The 22,855-nt window shown below is 40.8% G+C and overlaps 1 protein-coding gene and 1 long non-coding RNA gene across 2 annotated transcripts in view; one reads left to right on the plus strand and one right to left on the minus strand.

Moving 5' to 3' along the window:
- The first annotated feature begins 222 nt into the window (after positions 1-222).
- Positions 223-21,638, plus strand: LOC144265131 (uncharacterized). The gene is made up of 3 exons (XR_013346184.1): positions 223-372; positions 21,002-21,041; positions 21,501-21,638. It is a non-coding gene; the product is annotated as an uncharacterized LOC144265131 (long non-coding RNA).
- MARCHF3 (membrane associated ring-CH-type finger 3) overlaps positions 2,998-22,855 on the minus strand; it is a 95,715-nt gene continuing 75,857 nt past the window's right edge. The window contains exons 4-5 of the mRNA XM_077817392.1: positions 8,973-9,182; positions 2,998-3,463 (exon numbers count right to left, since the gene is read on the minus strand). Coding sequence (XP_077673518.1) covers positions 3,305-3,463; positions 8,973-9,182 — 369 coding nt within the window. The 3' untranslated portion in view covers positions 2,998-3,304. The remainder of the gene's footprint in view (positions 3,464-8,972; positions 9,183-22,855) is intronic.

Genomic DNA, 22,855 nt, shown 5'->3' on the forward strand with positions numbered 1-22,855 from the left:
AACTCCATGTAAACACCATTCTGAAACAGGGACCAGTCAGCTTTCAAGAGCCTGAAATAAAAGTGGAGGATAGATAAACAATTATCCAGCAGCCCTGCAAAGAGAGGCAGTCTGGGTGTGGAGCTGGTTTGAGAAGAAATTGACTGCTTGTCAGTTTCTGATAAAGGAAAATGCTGAAGGGGGGGGCGAAGTGGGGGGGAGAGTCTTCCTATGTGTCAGAGCCCTCTGATGAAGACCGCTTACCCCCAGTCCCTCTGAAACAAACTATCAGCCTTATAAATATTTCTCATGTCTGTCTTTGAAATGGCATCCAACAGAGCATGATCTGACAATGCTGAACATTTCTACATAGTCACAGATTGCATTCAAAAGGTCAGTGGTGTTAATATGTAACTTGCTAAAAGTGAAGTTCTAATAATAAATGCTGGTTTACAGCGGTCTCAATCTAAGTACTTTTTTCCGTAGTCATATATTTTATTAATATCATGAATAATATAATTTTTTCCCTAAATTTCATACTTTTTTTAGAAGAACAAAAAGTAGGATGCCTTTAGCTGCATAACATAGTTTTGATTCCAGTATTTAAAACTATTTAGCATCACTGCTGGAATAAATTTAATCTTTTTTTAAATATGCATTATGTCTGCTGAAATTTCAGGGCAAGACTGGGTCTAAGAGGAAGAAATGAAGCTGACTTGTGCCTGCTGCTTTCTAACTTTGTGTAGGGTTGCGTTGTTGTTTTCTGTTCACAATTTTAAATCATGTACCATTCCCCCCTCGGCTGAATTTTTACTTGGAAAATGAATGAGAAGCTCAACTTCAGGTATGGGTGAAAAATCCTTTTGAGGACCATGGTTGTGCTGCTGCCAGCCAAAGGAAAGAATGAGATACGTTTAACAAAAGAAACAAAACCACTCATTCTTTATTAGTTGTACTTAGCATTTAGTTTTTACTTTACTGGATCTGTTGTAATAGCACACTGCAGCCTTTGTCGTGTTGTCATTAGCTCTAAGTGTAGCTAGTGCCATAGATATTTACTACCCTTAAAGTCCCTTCAGAAGCAAAAAATTGAGTTTGTTGCTGTTGTTAATAACTTTTGTTTTAATAGACACCAATTTTGAATTTACATCAATCCAAACAGTGATTCAGTATGAAAAGATCACTTACTCCTAGAGAAAGAGGAATCAGAGCTGGTCACTAGGATCTTTCTGACTGCTAGGTCTTTGGTCCAGAGAGGAAGGTGGGAATGTGACATTAGTAGCACTCACCCTACTGTCTTGCTGTCTGGAGGAGAACAAGGCACCATAATGTTGCTTTGGCACATGTAGAGCAAAAAGACCTCAGTAGCACTGATTCATGAATATGGGGTGCGGGATATAAAGCCGCCTCTTTCAAAGATCTCTGTTCCACTCTTGCATGTTAGGCACAAAATGTAATAATATATCTGCATGATAGGAACCTACCTTCTTGGTGCCATTGCGGGAAGACTGTATCCCAGCTATATCATTAATAGTGCTGTCTCTTTTGTGCTAAAGTATTAAAGGTAGACTGCAGAGCAAAAATGATTGTCAAGTGAGAGTTGATCATATTTCTCTGTGAAGGGTAAAGTGTGACAGATGGACAAAGTTGGTATTTGATTATAGAAAACTTAGGCAATGATGGCTGTTTGTAGTTCTAATACCCCTGGAGGGCTTATGACTAAATGGAATATTAGATACTTGTATCACTGGAATTAGTGTCGAAAGGAAAATCTATTATTACAACTCCAAATACATGTGAGCTGAGACAGCACAAAGCATGGCTGATGGGTTTGTTTGTTGCTAGAGCTTTGTATTTAAATAGCTCTATCTTGGCTGACAAAGAACACCCGCATCAGCTTGATCCATCAGAAATATAAATCATTACCTCTTCACAACACACACTTTACCACTTTTCAATTTCTCCGCAGGGTGGGAAACAAAGCAGGGTGGGACTACCCTCATCATGTTCTAGAAATCCTTATTTTAAAATGGCAAATAAGTTACTTACCACTAGCTTGCCAGCAGCATTTAATAGCTTTTAGCTGTAGAAGCATTCAGCACCAAATGAGTCTTCCCACATAACTACATATCCCTTATTGTATAATGTGAGAGCCAAAATCTAAGAGTCAGTGAATGAATTGATTTAAAAATATAAAAATAAAGGGGATGGTTGAAAGCAGGAAATACTACCCAGGAATACAACTTAATATTCAGATTCATAATACAGTGTGGTCATAATAGCATGTAGTGTTTTACATTTTATAAAGAGCCTTAGTCTCAATGCTACAATGAGAGAGTTTATATACTCCACTAAATTTACCTGTCAAGCTGAAAATTCAGCATTTCTAGAGTAAGGCTAATTGTTATGCAAGACATGTTCAGGCTTCCAAGGAAATGTCTAATGATCTATTAATTCATTATGTATGCAAAGTCCCCCTTACAAAATTAATTAATAGGGCCAAATTTAGCTCAGGGGTAAATAAAAAGTAACTCAACTCTTTAGTTACACCAGTGTAACTTTAGTGCAGAATTTGGGGTTAATTTGCTCCTTCCAAATGAAAAGGAAATAACCCTGTAACTGAGTCCTTTTTTGGGAACTGCTTTATGAAATATTTTTGACTCGGAAGATTATTGCAATCTGTGAGAGACTTTTTCACACATTTTGCATTTTTCTTATTAGAAAAAAATATTTTCTCTCAGGTTTTCACTACCAAACAAGAAATGGAAGAGAATGCTTTTTAATGGGTTTTTATGATAAATAGAATGCCCATTTGTAGAACTCACCTTAAAAACATTTTTAATAATCCAAGATTAGTATAAGATGCACTTCAAATAAAACTAAATGTAGCACAATTTCCTTCTTGTAATGCCATCTCCTTTGAGTCAGTAAAATAAAATATTCAGGACTGGTTCCTGTCCAGATACCCATAGAAATAATACTGTTAAAATAAAGAAAGCACTCTGAAATTTGTTTTTGCATTGTTAATTATCATAGTTTTAATATTTTTAAACAATAATAAAAAAGGAGGGCTTGCATCACTGACAAGGCAGGTATTAACATGAGTTTGTAGAATTTCATACAGTATCTGCTAAATAAACATGTTTGGCAGCTTAGCAAATATCATATGATTGCAGCATCCATGATTTGAATTAAAACAATGATTTCTTCGTCTGTAAAGAGTTTGTAAATCGGAATAGCACTGTACCAGGTTCTGGATGGAATCAGAGCCCATGGGTTTAAGAAAGTCTATTTAGTGCATGACTCCAGTGCAGAACTGCCAAAATCAAACGATTGTCTCCTTTGAGTTCCTTTTGACTGAATGATGGCCCAGCAATGACTGCTGGTTAGAAGGAACGCTGACAGATTTTGGAATTAGGAGTATCACCCTCTGATTGGTCCGACGCCATTCATTGTATAATCTACAGTGGTACCTAAATGACACCTGGTGGAAGATCAGGAGAGAACAGATTATACATTTTAAAAATACTTGGTGTCCTAGAATGAAATAAACTAGAAACAAGAAATAAACACCCTCAGGGAAAATTAGAAGCCAGCTTGGGCGTCTATAAAAAATTTTAAATCGAAGTGGGTGTTGCTAAAATTTGAGACCTGCTGTTCTATCTGTAATGAATTGTACTGAATGCTAGTATGTTTATTTTCAGCTCCCCTGTGCTACCCATCCCCATTCGCTGCTGTCTACTCATTCCCAACAAAGAACTCCCTGTTACTACTTTAATCCTCCCATGATACCCTACTATCCCTACCTATCCTTTCCTGACTTCTATGGTCATGTATTACCAGCCTAATGGTTGGATAAAAACAGTAGCGAGAAGAAAATCTGAGGCTAGAGACCATGCTTGCACAGACTGCATCACAAGTTTTCAGCAGCAGGGAAGTGCAGTTGCTCGGGACAAAACCTGGGCCAGAGTCCATTCCTATCTCCCCGCAGCTGGAAGCACCCACAATCTTACAAACTAGTTAGCTCCCCTATCTGGGAAGAAGCCACTTCTGTAAGTTAAATTATTGGCAGCAACTTGGAAACAAATGAATCTGATATACAGCTTAATGCTGACAGTTGAGACACTGATAGTAACTTCATTGTGAAGATCAGCAAGTAGCTCACAGGTAGGCACATACATAAATAATGACTGAGGCTTATGCTCTTCTGCTTCTGTCCCCCCTACCCCCCACCCTTTTTTTCCCCCCAATTAATGTGTCAGACTCAAGACTCCACAGAAGATACGGTAGTTATGCACCATGTTGCAGAACTGCCAGTTCTCACCATGGTAGCATGAGTATTTCATTTTAGGGAGCTGTTTGGGTTGTTTTTTTAAGTTGCTCAGGATCTCCAGAAAAGCTGGTGCTTGCTTATGACTTTTACCTGCATTAAAAAGGGCCACCTTTGTTTTCAGTGGAATTGAAACCAGACTGCTCTCAGGTGAGATGGCCAACGTTTCCCTTCATATTTTGCAAGAGGAAGTGGGGGTTGCAGTTGTAAAGATAGGTACTAGTACTCCATATTTTGAATGAGTTTGAAGCCAGATTAATGTCGGTACAGATGACCACTCTTATTCACTAGGTGTGGCCTAGGTCTGAGACCGTGAGGGGGAACATGTTACAAAGAATGAGACTGTTGGGGAGGTGGCGGGGGAGAGGGGAACTTGAAGGAAGGCTATGGGGATGAGGAATATATGAGAGCAGACTGGGAGTAGCAGGAGACAGAGAGGAAGGCACAGGCAGAGGATTGAGTGGCTGCCAGGAAAAGGAAGGGAGCAGGTGAGTGACAGCAAAAAAAAATGGAGATAGAAAATGGCAGTAACTCACCCTAGGGATAAGGAGAGGTAAGTGGAGGTCCCCTCTGAGAAGAGAAGGAAAGGCCCACATTTTTGTGTCTATCCATTTTCAGCCAGAAATTATCAACAAACTGGGTTCCAAACATTATCCAAAGACCCACTGCAGTTTCAACTGGATGCAGAACACTTCACTTCCTGCCTTTACATACATGTTTAGCAATAACATTGTGTTAAAAGCTATTGTGTTCCATCTCTCACACGGATGCACTAGCAGTAGTGAGAGAAGTGATTGTGGCGTAGATACTGACAGCTGTCAGCAGTTTTTGCACACACAATTACCTTATATGCATTTAGCACTGAAGGCAACGGTATCAGACCCTTCATTTGTGAAGTGTATTGGTAATATATGACAATAATATAGTACTCTTGAGCCATAGGTGGGAACTGCCTGTGTACTGTTGACAGACACTTTATTTGTCATTGATTTTTATGCAACTGCGCCACTTCTGTAGGTCATTGCTATCCAAGAGATATGGAGTGAATTGAAGACACTATATCTGGAGGAGACACGCAGTCTGGGGGGAGGGAGGGACAGTAGGAAGGTACTGCTGTTTGTTTACACTGAGCTTGCAAAACATTCAGTCTATGGGCTGCGTAACTGTCAAAGGAAGCTACTCATGTCCTTACTCTAGGAGCTGCAAGTAAGCATCCAGGGCTGATTGCCAGGAGGATTTGGGGAATATAAATAACTCTTATTTTAAGTGATGCAAATGTCTCCTTCGAAGCTGTCTTGAGTTAGCTATCTCAATATAAAAATCCTAGTGGAGTCAAGGTATACACAGTGTTTATCTCAGTATAGGTAATCAAGGTCAACCTTATATTCCCCCACCTGTGGTTTACCTCAACTAGCTACGATGTCTGCCTTCTCTCCACTAGGATTTTACACTGACTTAGTTATCTAGTGTAAAAACACAGCTTTTTGCAGTGGAGACATAGCCTATATCTCCATTTTCACTGAACACTTCAACGTGGAACTCCTGAGGTGCTACATAAAACGTATGATTTTACATCAATCGCTGGCATAGTAAGCATCTGTTTGTCTTTGGACTTAGATAGCAAGGGTTGGGGGGAATCCAGCTTCAAAGCTCACTTAAGTGCCTTGTGAACTCAATCAGATAGGCATTTGCTTTTAATATTTTTAAACAGCAATTACATTGTTTTGCAAACTAGAGGATTAAAATAATGCTCTGATATACTCCCTATCCAATCCCACAGAAGTCAGGCACCACTCAGGATGTAAATCAAAGCAGAATTTGGCCCTAAATTCTTGGCTTAAATAGAAGGCTTCCAGACCCAAGATGCAGATCTTCCTACTCGAGAACACAAGTATTTTTTGTGTATAGGTCACAGAGATATTGACTAAATTCAGAAGAAAAGCAATAGTCTTTCTGGGACACTTTGGCTGTTAAATTTGCAAGGAAGCAATTTTACCCTATTCCTAAGAACCTCTCTACCAAAAAAGTATCTCCTGTTGTCAGTTCATTAAGCTCTTGGTTCGCTGAGGTGTAGTGGTGTACATAACCCATATGCCAGTTTTGGATTATAGAGAAAATTAAACTGATTTGTTGGAAGTAAACTGAAATTTTATTTTTTTTCCCCCAGAATCCCAAGGAGCATCACTGTGCTGCACATATACTTTATCCTGCACTGATAAGAATATTCCCTCCATGGCTCTCTAACAGAGCAGTGCAGATTCTCCTATGTTCCTGTCTTTCAGATTAGAATGGATCTGCTGATGGTGCTTTTTATTCTGTTAACACAAAGATTTGCAATATAGTGCTCTATAGAGGTGCACGCTACTCTGTAGCGAGAGTAAAGATAATAGGGCCAAGATTTTTCAAAAGTGATGTGATTTTTGTGTTGTGTTTTCAGCTTCACACACTTGGGATGGGCTTGATTTTCAGAAGCTGAGTGGCCAATACCATCTGAAAGTCAAGCCCTTTTTAAGGTGCTTTAGTTAGGCAGCCAAAATCATAGTTGCTTTTAAAATCTTGGCCTTTCCAGAGGAACTTACTGTCTTGCTAATAAAAGTATTCTAAAATGCTTTGCAGATAGACAGTGCCTTTCAGCCAAGCATGTCAAGCCACCTTACAAAACTATTTGTCTTACACCCTGTCTGGTACAGAAACATTATAGCCATAGTCTAGATGGGGAAAACTGAGGCACACAGCACTTAAGTGAAAAGAAAAGGAGTACTTGTGGCACCTTAGAGACTAACCAATTTATTTGAGCATGAGCTTTATTAGCTCATGCTCAAATAAATTGGTTAGTCTCTAAGGTGCCACAAGTACTCCTTTTCTTTTTGCCAATACAGACTAACACGGCTCTTACTCTGAAACCAGCACTTAAGTGATGTGCTCAAACTCTTCTGTGTAGCAGTGCTGCAATAAGATCCCAGTCCTGGCTACTTGGCTTCCTTCTTCTAACCACTTAATTTACTTCCTCCTAAATGGGAGTGGTTGCTGTTCTGTAAGCTGAAATACTTTGCCTCCCTCACACATCTACCTCCTGCTGCCCTGAGTAATATAGTAGAAATGGATGTAGAGTTTTCCCCCCTTCTTTCTCTCCCCCCCCCTCCAGTAGAAAAACTACAACTAGGGGGCCACGGTGCAATGAAGGTGGTATATTTTAGTTAAACTGATTGAGCTAGGTATTGATATCCGGCTCATCACCACACTAAGCACCTACCCAAACTTTGAAAGAGAGACACACACGCTTCTTTCCATACCCCTAAAGGAGAAACCCTTTTTTAAAACAAACAAGTGATTTTTAAATGTTATTGGTAAGAATAGCCCTACCCAAGTCGTTTTTAGTAGCTGCAGTTAATTGTTGCAGTAGTTATTTAATGGGCATCCCCAAGAGTCCATGCACCAAGAATAATGAAATCTAATTCTTCAGCCAAACTATTTTGTAGCCAACCCCTACTAATATTTCTGAAATTAAGAAACAAATCAGGCCCCAGTTGGGCTTTCAAGGTGACTTGGATGTATAGTACAGAAGTATCTTAGTGATCATTTGAAATCTACAAGCTCTGTAAGGTAGCCTGAGAGGTAGCATCAAATACAAAAACACTCTGCTGCCTAACTTCGAGTGTGCTTCCAGCCTAGTGTGTTTACACACTGAAGAATTAAGCCACACTTACCAGAGGGAAATGTTACCTGTTTCCTTTGGTGAGTTGCTGCAAAGAGCAGCACTGAGGGAGAAGGGAGAAACTGCAGACATTTTGGGCAACATTTCTGAGCTGCCTGTGTTTTCTTGGGATAGCTCCCACATTGGCCCGCAATCATGAGTATCGGTAACACGGCTGCCAATACCACAAATGGAATGAATGTTGCCCAGAGCTATTGCTTGCTTCAGGTTGCCTGCAGCCTCAGTGATGCAACATGGTGTTGTCTTAGGGCTTGTTGGCTGCACTGGAGTTTTTTAGCACGAGTGTGGATGCACTGCACTGGGGTGGCTATATTGGTTCAGCCACCTTCTAGCACAGCCAAACTCATGCATTCTGTTCCCATTTGGAGGGATATCACAAGAGCTCAAAATGGGGCTATTTTTTATATAAATGAATGCTTAGATTCTGGAGCACCATCCTGCAGCAAGGTGTGGATTCCGTGGCAAATTCCATGGCAGAATACATGGGGCCTAGAGAAGCAGGGATCTGAAAAATATTCTACTAAGATTAAATTTTTACACAAACTCAGCACTTTGAAAAGTATGTGCATGCATAATAGCAGTCAGAAGTCAAATTAGAAGACCATGCTTGTGCCACTGCCAAGTGGCCGCCATTTTTAGGATACAAGGATCCGTCTTAAATCTCCCTCTGCTCTTCCCCATGCAGTCAATGGTCGTTCACACCTGCAACATCTGTCTTGAACTCTTCTCCCCTCAGGCTTGCTTGTTCCCTCCTGCCATCTCCTGTGGTGCACTGAGTCAGTTATTACCAAATACCAAAGGCAAAGTACCTTTAAGGAAGAGTTCTGTACAGTTTAATTGGGATGAAACCTATAGGGTCCCCTTCAGCCATTACTCTAAAAATATCCTATAAAAGGTAATAGAATATGACACACTCTACCACATGATAGTTAAATTAACAGTACTTACTAGTGTCCAAAAGAGGTAAATAGTGAAGAGTGCGACAGTGAGTGCAATGAGGCCAACAGCTTCTAGCCTGCTACTAAAGTGCAGATGGTCCACCGCTCCCCGCAGACACAACCAGCCAGAGATGGTTGCCAGTGGAGTTATAAACAAGAAGCACACCATGTCTCCAAACAGAGTCCGTTTCTCATGCTGTGGGCCTGGGTTTCTTAGCCACTGCAAAAGGGAATTGAAACAAAAGAAGTGTCAGTAAAATCTTGTTAGAATGGCATAGAAATAAGGCTGTGGTGGCAACAGTTTTTATGGCATCTAGCTACCACATCTTGGAGAGGTAGATTTACTACAGCGACAGAAGAACCCCTTCCATCACTGTAATGTCTACACTACTACAGTGCTAGACCAGTGCAGTATTTCTAATGTAGATACACCCGTAATGTCCTAGGACTAGTCTATACTAGAAAATTAGATAGACCCAGCTATGTCGCTCGGGGGGTGTGAAAAATCCACACCCCTGAGCTGCACAGTTCAGATGACCTAAATCCCCACGTAAATAGCACTGAATCGGCAGAAGAAGTCTAGCTACCACCACCTGGGACTGTGGATTATCTACACCGATGGGAGAACCTCTCCTGTTGGTGGAGGTAGTGTCGACACGAAAGCACAACAGGTGTCCCGCTGCAGCATTTCAAATGTAGACAAGCTCCTAATCTCAAGGTCACTTAAGCATTAAAATGTTGAGATGTAGTTTGTATAAAAGATGATATAAAATAAGAGGCTATAACTTTACATTCAAACAGTTCCAGATTACGTTTTGGTTGCTTCTAGAAATGACTGATTATAACCTTCATCTTGTTCAACTTCCTGTAATCAGAAACCATAAGGATAATGCGGGAAACTGAAGGGACCAGGAGTGGGGGTTCTCCTTTTAAAGGTGCCTATTGAAAGATTTTTGCAAAAATTGTTTGTTTAAAAGGTGACCTACAATGAGAGTTGCTGAGCATCTGCAACTCCCATTGGTCTCCGTGGTACTGCAGATGTTCGCCACCTCTCCAAGTAAGGGCCTAAAATGGTAAATTCTTTTCATTTCAACCCTGTGGTCTAAAGGTATGTCTACGCTGCAGTTCTATACCTGTGGCTGGCCCATACCAGCTGACTAAGGCTTGAGGGGCTGTTTAATTGCGATGCAGATGTTTGGGTTTGGGCTTCAGCCTAAGCTTTGGGACCCTCCCACCTTGCAGGGGTCTACGGCCTGGGTTCCAGCCTGAATCTGTCTACACTGAATTTAAACAGCCCCTTAGCCCAAGCCCCACGAGCCTTAGGCCACTCATGGGTTTTTAACTGCAGTGTAGATATACCCCTACTGTCTGCAGTTAACCATGCTGTGAGGGGCATTCAGCACATAATTTCAAACTCTGCTTCAGGTTAGGCCTTCCCCTCCCTAAGATGTGGTGATACTGGCATGCGCCATACTGGGACATTCCATCAAAGCAGGGTGTGGCTGGCTGTGGTGCTGGCATTTGGAGAGGAGGCCTATCCTGAAGAAGGATGGGGGCCGCAGGGGCACACGCACACACTTCACAGTGTTTGCTCTGTGCAGTGTAATTTTTGTAAGGTATAAAACGCCTACACTTGAATTAACAATTGTATTTTACGTTAAGTCAGTGAACATGACTGAGAATTCAAGCGAAGGCAAGCTCCATGGGGATGTTAGGAGGGTTAGTGAGGAAAAGATAGAGTAGGTTGTGCTTTGCATATAGGCTCACACACGTTACGGCCAGAAAGGTCACCTTGATCATCGAGTCGGACTTCCTGTACATTGCAGGACACAGAACCTCACCCACCCATTCCTGTAATAGACCCCTAGCCTCTGGCTGAGTTACTGAAGTCCTCGAATCATGGTTTAAATATTTCAAGTTACAGAGAATCCACCCTTTACACTAGTTTTAACCTGCAAGTGACCCGTGCCCCATGCTGCAGAGGAAGGCGAAACCCCCCCCCCAGGGTCTCAACCAATCTGAGCTGGGGGAAAATTCCTTCATAACCCCAAATATGGTGACCAGTTAAACCCTAAACATGTGGGCAAGACTCTCCAGCCAGACATCTGGGGAAGAATTATCTGTAATAACTCAGAGCCCTCCCCCTCTAGTGTCCCATCAGCAGCCATTAGGGATATTTGCTACTAGCAGTCGCAGATCAGCTACACACCATTGTAGGGAGTCTCACCATACCAACCGCTCCATAAACTTATCAAGCACAGTCTTGAAGTCACTTAGGGTTTTTGCCTCCATATGTTAATGCAGGAGTCGGCAAACCTTCAGAAGTGGTGTGCCGAGTCTTCATTTATTCCCTCTAATTTAAGGTTTTCTGTGCCAGTGATACATTTTAAAGTTTTTAGAAGGTCTCTTGCTATAACTCTATAATACTGTATATAACTAAACTAGTGTTGTATGTAAAGAAAATAAGGTTTTTAAAACATTTAAGAAGCTTCATTTAAAATTAAATTAAAATGCAGGTGGCCAGGACCCGGGCAGTTTGAGTGCCCCTGAAAATCAGCTTGTGTGCCACCTTTGGCACCTATGCCATAGGTTGCCTACCCCTGTGTTAATGACACCCAGCTCTATGGCTCCATCTTATCTGACCCAGCTGGTCCAGTGGGACAAATAGCAAAGATTGACTCAAACTGGGTATTGGATGAAGAGAATATGGACAGGGCAATTATTAATTTAACAAGGACATGCCAGGGGTTAGGTTAGAAGCAGGTCTTATAGCGTAAATGCTTTATATTTCAGAAGCTGGTTCTGAACTATGAAGCCAAAACTGCAAATGTATAATCCACTGTAGTGGCTGCATGAATTCAGTCACTGCACTTTTCCTCCCAATGTAGCACACCCTTGTTCCTAAATATGCTTCTGTTTCGAATCTAGTTTTCAGTCTTTTGTTTTGGAAACGTGCGCTGTCAACCTACTTTACAGCTAAAAAGTCGAGCCAGCAAATTCTTTCATGAAACTGAAACCTGCACAATGATGCCAGCAAAGTGCTGAGTGGACTATTTGACCCTGAGGTATAGAGGTGCTAGTGTGCTGTGAAAGACTGAGATGCAGGGCCAGATGGTACTGTCAGCTCTGCGCTGCAGCGCTTGATTTGCGCTTTTAAAAAATAAGATTCAATAAGTCTCAATGGTTTCTACAGTAAATTAAGGATGGTAGATATTCCCACCCTTGAAAAGGGAGAGATTCCACGGAAATGGTCATGCTTGAACCGAAATATTTGTTTAGTTCAAAGAAATATTCACACTTTTATCTGTAGATCTCAAAGCGGGCATGCATTACTAGCCCCAATTTACTAAGGGCTTGTCTCCACTGGCACTTTACAGCGCTGCAACTTTCTCGCTCAGGGGTGTGAAAAATCACCCCACTGAGCAAGCAAGTTTCAGCGCCCTAAAGCTCCAGTGGAGACAATGCACCAGTGCAGGGAGCCACGCCTCCCAGGAGATGTGTTTTTTAAGGGCGCTGGGAGAGCTCTCCCCCAGCGCTCTGCCGTGACTACAGCAGCACTGCCGTGGCAGCGATTTAACGGTGCCAGTGTAGGCTAGCCCTAAGTCACAGAGAGACTAAATGGCTTGCCTAATGAGTCCATGCAAACTCAGGAATAGAACACACAACCCAAACTCTGCCCGCTGTGCAATCCAACATTAGATCACAGCTGCCACAAGAAACTAAAGTCAATTTCCAGACACCATTGTTAAAAGATTTTTTTAGTGTGCTCTGGTCATAAGAAAAATTTTTTTTTTGAAGTGGCAATGTCACAAATTTAATCTAGGATAGCATTTCTCAAACTCGGGGTCCACAAGGGTACTCCAGGGGGTCTGTTGGCCCAGCTGATCAACTTGTCCCCATCCCTCCCTCCCTGTGCCTCCTGCATGCTGGGGAATAGCTGTTCAGCGGCGTGAAGGAGGTGCTGGAGCGGGAACAGGGCACGCTCTGAGGGGACAGAAAGAGGAGGGGGCAGGGATGGACTGGGAGCAGGAAGAGGTGGGGTGGTGATGGGGCCTTGGGCTGAGTGGAAGAGTTTGGGGTCTGCAACATTTTTTAAATCAAAATGGGGGTCCTGGGTTGCTAAAGTTTGAGAACCACTGATCTAGGATATCATATACTGGTAACAAAAGTTCAGCAGGGCAAAGGACTGCCTGAATGATATGTAAACACAGAATTATAAAGCACTTAGATGGATATGATAGGACCAAACTGGGATGGCTTCCATAAAGGAAACACATGCACCTCTAATTCTAGTAGAATTCTTGGAGTTTGTCAGCAAAATATTAAAGAAGCAGCGGATATGATACCGACTTTCAAAAAGCCTTTGTCCAAGTCCTTCCCAGGAGGTTATTAAGGAAACTAGGTTTCAGAGTAGCAGCTGTGTTAGTCTGTATTCGCAAAAGAAAAGGAGTACTTGTGGCACCTTTTGTTAGTCTCTAAGCTGCCACAAGTACTCCTTTTCTTTTAAGGAAACTAGGTAGTCATGGGGGGAGAGGTAAAGAACTTTCATAGAACCAGCCTAGAAACAAAACATAAATCAGGAATAAATGGTCAGTTTTTAGCCAGGCAAAAGATTAAGAGTAAGGTGCCCCAACTTCAGTACTAGGACGCGTGTTGTTTAATATAGTTATTAATTATCTGAAAACAGTGAAGTGGCAAAATCTGCAAATGACGCAAAATAATGTAGGTTTGTAAAGACTAGAAGAGATTATGTGGAGCTTTAGAAGGTCCTAAGGAGGCCAGGTGAATGAGTAGCATGATAGCACATGCAAATGCAATGTTGACAGATGCATAGCAGTGCAGACTGGAAGGAATCAGTTGAAATATTTGTACACATTACTGAGTTCCAAAGTAACTGAAACCACTCAAGAAAAAAAGACCAGGAGTCCATGTGGACAATTCGATGAAAACTTCTGCTCAATGTGCAATGACAAATTATAGAAGCAAACAAACAGGCTATATAAAGAATGGGTTAAAAAATAATACTGAAAATATCAGAGTGTAGTTTAATAAATCAAGTCTTCATTGGCATACAGTTCTCGATTCTGGTCACCCTATCTGAAAAAAGATATAGCTGAAATAGAAGAGGTCCAGAGACGTGCAACAAAAATGATCAGAAGCCTGGAGAGACATCCAGATGAAAAGAGACTAGGAATGCTGGAATTGTGTAGAAAGGGAAAAAGTCAGAGGGTATAAGATAGAAATACAGAAAATAATGAATGTTAGAGAGAAGGTAATTGGGTGCTCTCATTTACCCGTTCATATACGAGAACCAGGGGATATCCAAGGAAAATAATACATAAATTAAATTAAAAAAATAAAGAGGATTTTTTTTTTCATACAACACATAATTAGCTTATGGAACTTCAGTGCCACAAACTATATTTGAGTCAAACAGCCTAGTAAGATTCAGAAAAAAATATAACATTTACATGGAAATTGAAAACATCCTCTATTATAGTAAAGAAGAGCTATATTTTTTTCTTTTTTCAGAAGGGAGCTAAAGCCTCATGCTTTAGATCATATGCCAACCACTAACTGACAAGGTTTAGGAAGGCATTTCGCCATGGGAAGGTTATTTAATAATTGCCCACTTCAGGATTTCCTGTACCTTCCTATAAACCACCTGGTTCTGGCTGCTCTCAGAGACAGGATACCAGATTAGACAGACCACCACTCTATTGTGCTATTGCAGCACCTACAGTCTTATGCCCGCAGTGACACATGTAAAAGTTCTTAGGCAGCACAGGTGTAAGTGATTAGCATGTACTAATCAATTCAGCTGATGCACAAGAAGGACCAGAATCCAACCCACTTCCTCATATCTCCACTGTGCAAAGAGGAGCGAACAGTAGTAAACATTTATATCCCATCAGTAGGCATGCTGACAGACTGACAACACCCAGGGATCTTTTGTGTATGAATGTGCCATTTTTCCATAGTTACTTTTCAAAGCAGAGTTGAATTTTAAGTTGTCATCTACCTTGCCAGGGTATGTCTACACTACCCGCCAGATCAGCGGGCATTAACTGATCCAGCGCAGATCGATTTATCGTGTCTAGTCTAGACACAATAAATCGACTCCTGAGCGCTCTCCCATCGACTCCTGTACTCCAGCTCTGTGAGAGGTGCAGGTGGAGTTGACGGGGGAGGAGCAGCAGTCAACTCACTGCAGTACGTCGATCTAAGTACATCGACTTCAGCTACGTTATTCACGTAGCTAAAGTTGCATAACTTAGATCGATTCTCCCCCCCGCCCAGTGTAAACCAGGGCTATGTCATCTTCAAAGCTGTTCAATTAACATAGACTTGACTGGCTTCATGTGACTCCACATATTTCAAGTAATTTAAATATCCAAATACAAACTCCAGCACTCACGAATCTGTGGATTTGTGACACTCCTGGAGGACTTTATGTCTACAAGCCAATTAATGGATTACAATGAGACAAATCTCTGACCAGCATAATTTTGCTCCAAAACAATCCCTGGTATTTAAAAGGAAAACTTCACACACACACAGGTAGCGATATGAAATTTCCAAAGATCCCCTTTCCACATAAATATTCTGAGAAATGATTTGACCTCATCAAATAATTTGAAACTTCAGACTCCTGAGCTGAGCAAATGGGCAAAGTTTCCTCTTAATTGGTTTACTTCATCATGTCAGAGCAAACATTACAAAACACAGAACTGTGTTCCTGAAATGTAAGATTGGGCTTTAGGCATTTTGTGGTATGTCTCATGATCATGAAGTCCTACACTTAGGAAAAGGAAATAAGCAGAAACTGGAGACAGATATCTGGAAGTAGCGTCTTAGGCATACTTTGGTGGGGGGGAGGGCAACAGCAAACTAAATAAATACAGCTGCTAGCATAAAGAGCATTGGTAGTAGCCTCTCCAGAGTTAAGGCCTCCCACTGGGCAAACATTTACTCACATGCTTAGCTTCAATTAGATGACTTGGCTAAAGTTAAGTACATGCCTAAGTGTTTTCAGGATCAGGGCCTAAGGTTGCAGCCAGCTTCCATTATAAAGCTCTATTTTGGTTCCCCTATAACTTTGGCTTGGAAAATTGCCAGACTTACTCTGGAGGCAAAGAAGATTCTACAACCTTCAAGGAAAATCCACCAAGCTGTTTTTGAGTTACAGGTACTTAAATAGCTACCCTGATGTGAATTTTTGCCTGTTTTTCCTGATACTTGTTTCCCCTCAGCTAAAAAGCAGCAAACCTTCCAAGCAGCTCATGCTCCTTGAAAGCTGAGATACCAGCTATACTTGTGGAAAACAGATTGTAATCAGGCAAAGTTAACAATTTTCTGTTGTAGTTAGTCCCTCCTTTTGTTGCGGTCAATGGGAAGTGTTTTGCTTTTGATGTAAAGATTGACACTATGTAGATCTGTGAACCTGTTACTGTCAATGGGATTGTTTCACTTTAGGAAGTGTGTAGATGACAACTAACAAACAGGTTCCTTTAACGCAGTTGATAGAGGGCCTGTGCTTCTGGAGGTAGAGGGTAAGGGTTTCAAGGCTTTGCAGCTGGATGTAGTTTTATTATGGCAAAGCAATAGCCTCTTCAAATATAAGTTTGTAACTATATGTCTATTATAAGGCTGTGCTTAAGCTTTCTTTTAAGTGCTAGTATCCAATCCCCCACACGCCATTTAAAAAAACCTCATGCATTCATATATTTAGGTTTGCCTCATTCCCAGTGAGAATGTTTTCTGAGTATTTGGAGGGAGCTGAGTAAGAATACTGTGGAGTTACAAGACAATGTAATCACTAAAAATGTCTCCTTTTGGAAATATTTGCGAAGTATCTGTTTATTTATGCCTGTCTGCCCAATTAAATTACAGCACAAAAAAGGACACATTGGTAAATTCTGACATTGGCTCAAGCAGGAGGCAGTTTTAAGGGAAGGAAGAATAAAATAATGATGAAACTGCTTTTTATTTGAAAACTGGACTGGATTCTCTGTAGATGAAGTTGATGGCATCTAACCAAGGTAATAGAGCATATTTTCATTGCTGAACTGCGAAAAAAAAACTAGGGCTACTTCCCTAAAGGGGAAACACACTCCATTTGCATTTCTTCTCAATTGATGAGAATGGTTTTTTTATTATCTGGGCAGTGTAAGATCTGATGTCCTTTACTCTAGTTCATTTCTTTTCACGCCTGAGCCTTGTAAATGAAACAGTGTTTTTGCATCTCCCTCTCTGGTAAGTATTCTGAGCCCTCCCTCCACCCAGGTTTTTCCTGTCTCATTCATATCCTCACACCCAAGTACTACAAGAGAGCCAGAAAGGGCTTGAGGAAAGTCAGAAGAGAAAAATGCTGTAACAGCAGACTTCTGTAATGAATACGAGAGTTATTTTTTTCTGTTGTTGCAAGTTGCCTGAGCCTTTGACTTGCTTAGGTTTCAGAGTAACAGCCGTGTTAGTCTGTATTCGCAAAAAGAAAAGGAGTACTTGTGGCACCTTAGAGACTAACCAATTTATTTGAGCATAAGCTTTCGTGAGCTACAGCTCACTTCATCGGATGCATACTGTGGAAAGTGTAGAAGATCTTTTTATACACACAAAGCATGAAAAAATACTTCCCCGCACCGCACTCTCCTGCTGGTAATAGCTTATCTAAAGTGATCACTCTCTTTACAATGTGTATGATGATCAAGGTGGGCCATTTCTAGCACAAATCCAGGGTTTAACAAGAACGTCTGAAGGGGGGGAGGGCAATAGGAAAGAACAAGGGGAAATAGGTTACCTTGCATAATGACTTAGCCACTCCCAGTCTCTATTCAAGCCTAAATTAATTGTATCCAATTTGCAAATGAATTCCAATTCAACAGTCTCTCGCTGGAGTCTGGATTTGAAGTTTTCCAGACTCCAGCGAGAGACTGTTGAATTGGAATTCATTTGCAAATTGGATACAATTAACTTAGGCTTGAATAGAGACTGGGAGTGGCTAAGTCATTATGCAAGGTAACCTATTTCCCCTTGTTCTTTCCTATTGCCCTCCCCCCCTTCAGACGTTCTTGTTAAACCCTGGATTTGTGCTAGAAATGGCCCACCTTGATCATCATACACATTGTAAAGAGAGTGATCACTTTAGATAAGCTATTACCAGCAGGAGAGTGCGGTGCGGGGAAGTATTTTTTCATGCTTTGTGTGTATAAAAAGATCTTCTACACTTTCCACAGTATGCATCCGATGAAGTGAGCTGTAGCTCACGAAAGCTTATGCTCAAATAAATTGGTTAGTCTCTAAGGTGCCACAAGTACTCCTTTTCTTTTTCCCCATTGAGAGTGGCTAGTAAATGGTATACATACAACTTGAAGAGATTTAAAAAAATTAAAAAAAAAGTTAGGGTGCTGAAGTGTTTATTACCTTAGCAGTCAATGAATGCTGTATGTTAAGCTAGATTTCTCTTTATAATACTCGTTATAAATTAAGACTACTAATAAACTGCAATGCTGCTCAAAAAGATGCCTATCTGCCTTTGGCCCCAAGGGGCCATTCCCGCAGGTGGGGATGACTGGGACATAAAATCACCCCTGCCACACCCTTTTTCCTCTGTCATCTCTCTATGGCAGAGGAGTCTGGCGGGAGGGAAGGTGACAAAGCTGCTACAATGGCACTGTACCTCTCATTCTTTTTATTCAAGGGGAATTCTGAAGTGTCCAAAGCACCAGGTTTACAGCTGCTTTGCACTGCCTGTGTGGATTCAAGAATCAGGCCCCGGAGGTGAAATCCTGGTCCCATTGAAATGAAATGCAAAATTTCAATTGAGTTCACTGGGCCAGGATTTCAATCCCAGTGTCTTATTACTGCACAGTTACTTAGTACAGGTTAATCAGGGTTAGCTGTTGTACCCCTCTTTGCTTCTTAGCACACTGAGTCAATCTCTGTTTCAGGCAAATATAGTAGTTGTCCATGATCACTTTTTTTCTAGCCAGTTTTTTCTGTGCTCCCTTTTCTTCTCTTTGAAAGGAGTTCAAATAATCTTGCAGCACATCCTTTATTCCCCTTAGAACTATGTAATGAAGTTATCTGCTCTCTTGCCCTAATGCTGTCTTGCCAAATACAGATTCTCTGACGTTTTTCAGAATGAATTGAATGCTGCTTGTTGTTGACTATGCATCTGAAACATTTTCCTTCTGGTCTTGAGAGTTATCCTTTTGCTAACTGTGTTAAACATCTCCTGGTGTTCCTCTGTTCCAGTAACTGAATACTAGCCTTCTGCTTCACTGAGCAGCAGAGAGATAAAATGCACAGAAAGAACCCCAAAGATAAAAAGAGAGGGAGAGACTCAAAGCCCTGCACAGAAAGTCAATTCAGATTTCAGCACAAAGCTTCTAAAAGTTTTTAATTATTATGCAAACTCATCTTAATCCTTTCATGCCCAGAATTAGTTTTTTCCTATCACAAGCTCCATTGCTAACGATGGGCTGGCAGAGAAGTTCACATCTATCCAATATTACTATGCTCATGTTATCTTTACTTGATTCTTCACTAGCCCACACTGTTTACTTTGTTTCATTTTTTAAAATTAACACATCTAAAGTGCTATTTCAATTGGGCTGATTTAAAATATGGCAAGAACTTCTAAAGTCAACAGTCAAAGTGTAGTGTAAATTTAAATTCAAGAGGGAACATAGCAAATAGAACTGTAAATCAGAATACATCATTATCCAAATTTCTGTTGTTAAGATGAGATATACTTTGACTAGCATATTTTCCAGGGCTTTAAAGGCAATGCTACTCAGATCCATACGGTGCACACAAAATGCTTTTAAATTTCTAATCTTCCCATGTTTATGCACTAATGTATCTGCTTTCCTTGCACCCTCCTATAGTACTTGGATACATTTTCAGTATTTCATCTACTGCTGTTGCAATGATGGGCATTAAAATGACACAAGAGGAACAAGATGATGTTACATATCCTCAGCGTAACATAGCTGGAGATTGACTGAGCAGAAGAATCTTGATGCATTATACTTTTTGCTTAAATACAGTTAACAATCTGTTTGAGGTGGCTCCCTGTATTTTCTATTGGATTATTTTCTAATCTCAGTCTCTTTTCTAACTAAGGCTTCACTATCATAACATTATAATAGTTTGGTACAAACAATGCTAGTTCTTTGAACAGATGTCTCTGCCCAGGGTGCTCCCTTGAATTATTAACTGTCTCTTGTGCTGATGGAAATACAGCATTGACTATTATGTAGGCAGGAGAAAAGTACACGAAATAAGAGAAAAATCTTACATGGGTCTGATCTAAATATCCGAAGGTGTTAAGCTAAGTCCTGGATGTTCTGCAGAGCAACATATAAAAGGGCACGCTCATAGTGTGCTTGTCCAGTGAGCTGTAATTTAAAAAAGGTACAAAGAGGTTTCAGTGTAGCAAGATGAACTCTTATGTACTGCTATCCAGCAGCACTGCAAACATGCTGGGTCTTCGGCACTCTTTAAAAAGTTTTCTATACGATAAAACACCTTCAAAATACTTATCCATCATGTGACTTACTGTATATCTCATTAATTTTTATAACTGAAATGTGTGAAAACAGGCCCCAGTTTCAATGTGGCTAAAACCTTCACAGCCTATAGGGAACAAATGCCCTTTAAATTGTTCACACAATTCTTATCAAGCAGCTGGGTCTGTTTAAAGGAAAAAGAAATGAGGAAATCTAATCTCTCCCACCATGAAATATACCGCCATGCCTTTTTGATCCAAAAGGAAGATCAAAACATCATGTGAAGCTTTTCTTCTGAATTTCCATTTTCCAAATCCTATTTCTTAATAACTTATTGCATATTTCAGCTGACCCGATGGCTCTCTTCTAAATGTACTGCTCAACAAGCTAAGAGAGTCAAGCACAGAGCAGGAAATGGGGAGGAAGCACATACTTTAATGCCCCTACTGGATAGAAAGCCCTGTGGCTACGGCATTCACCTGAGAGGTGGCCAATCCCTATTCAAATCCCTTCTTTTTTCTAGGAGTAATGGGGACTTGAACCAGAGATCTTCCACATCCTGAGTGAGTACTCTAATCCCCTAGGCTAATGGTCATAAGGGAGGGTCTTCTGCCCTGGCTACTTTGTGTGAATTCTCCTGAGGGGCCTGATCCAATAGGCGCACTCAGAGGCAGCCAACCAGATTAGGCTCCCACACACCTACCTTCCCTAGTTCGTGTATCGCTCTGGGGCTTAGGCTGTAGATAAGCACCCAGGCATTTAGAGTAAGGCAACAGTGCACATGCCCAGAGGCAAGGGTGGATTGGGGGTGGGGCCTGGGGCAGAGCCGGGGGTTGAGTACCCCCAGCACATAGGAAAGTCAGCGCCTGTGGCACCAAGTGAATTTAGGGACCTATGTGGGTCAGTGGCTGCCAAGTGGGAGTTCTGCAGATCACCGTGGTACCGACAAGCGGGACTCGGGCACCTAAGGATCTCTGTGGATCACATCCTAAGTAAATTTACTTTTACTTTTGTTCCATTAGATGATGCATTTGTTTGAGATCCCTCCAGCTGGTCACAAAGTACATCAGATCCACTCACATCAACTATCACATAATGGATTTATTCCATGTCCAGAGTAATACTAGAGGTTTTTCAAGGTGAAGCCAATCAATCTTCTGACAAACAAGGGAATATCTGGTTTCTTTCTTTTTTTTTTTTTTAAAAAAAAGAAAATTTCTAACAAGACTGAAAAAATCTAGTGAATCCAACAGCTGTTCTGATCACACTATTACAAATGCAGAGGAATCTTCTGGTGCTATAATAATAAACTACACATGGGAGCAATATGGCGGAATGAGCAGCTAAACCGCTTATTGCTCAGTTCACTTTAACCTGCCACCCCCAACTTCTCTAGGGTGTTAAGAGCTTGAGTAGTCTTCAAGGGTGTGAAACTTTCAGCTCAGACACAGTAAATATCTGTTTGTTTTTGTTTAAACCATTTCCCTTCCATGGTTAAGCAATATAACAGGCAGTGCTCAAGCTGGGAGAGGGATGAATAAGAAGGATATAATCCAGGCCCTTTTCTTAGTTGCTTTCTAAGAAAATGGTTTAACATTTCTTCTAATAGGAAGAAGATTCAATTTTTCTTTACAGAAAAATAATTAGGTTAGACTAGGTATGTGCACTGTTTTCAAGAAGCAATATATTAAACTTTAAGCTTTGTTTATACTCATGATAAAGATATGAATAGAAATAAAGATAACTTGTGATATTTTCTAGTTGGATTTGTCCTTTTGCTCAAAAGCCAGATAATATTTTCCCTTTTATTACTTTGTTCCTTCCAACTTTAATTCATTGTGATCTTACACCAAAAAAGTGGTTTGAGATTAAATGAGGATTTAAACTATTTTAAAAAATGGTGCATTCATTATACCCTTTCCTTCACATCATTGTTGATCACCCTATAAAAACCTCTAAGGAGGTGGTAGTTAAAGATCAAGTAAACATTGCATAATAAAACGTAAAATGGTAACTAACAATGTGTACCACTTTGAAATGTGCTTGGACCTGCTTCTCGGTTCTCCTTCAACTGAGAAACCAAAGACAATTTTTAAAAAAGGTTACTTTTTGTCAAAGAGAGAGAGAGGTCACTTCAGCATGGGAGATCAAACAGCTAGCTTCCCCCAGCTCTGAAAGAGTTAGATTTCGCTCTCAAGTTGTGCCTCATCATTAACTCTGAAAAATGTCACACTCCATTTGTACAATGAAAATTTCATGAGCAGTCATAGTGAGGACAAAGTTGAAACAGGTTGGACCCTAAAATCTAGCTGTTTGTTTCACACAGTCTCAAGGTCATTCATCTTGTTTCTTAGGAGGCAAATTCACAATGGTAGGG

This window comes from Eretmochelys imbricata, chromosome 5 (genome assembly GCF_965152235.1).
Source record: "Eretmochelys imbricata isolate rEreImb1 chromosome 5, rEreImb1.hap1, whole genome shotgun sequence".
In the NCBI taxonomy this organism is placed as follows: Eukaryota; Metazoa; Chordata; order Testudines; family Cheloniidae; genus Eretmochelys; species Eretmochelys imbricata.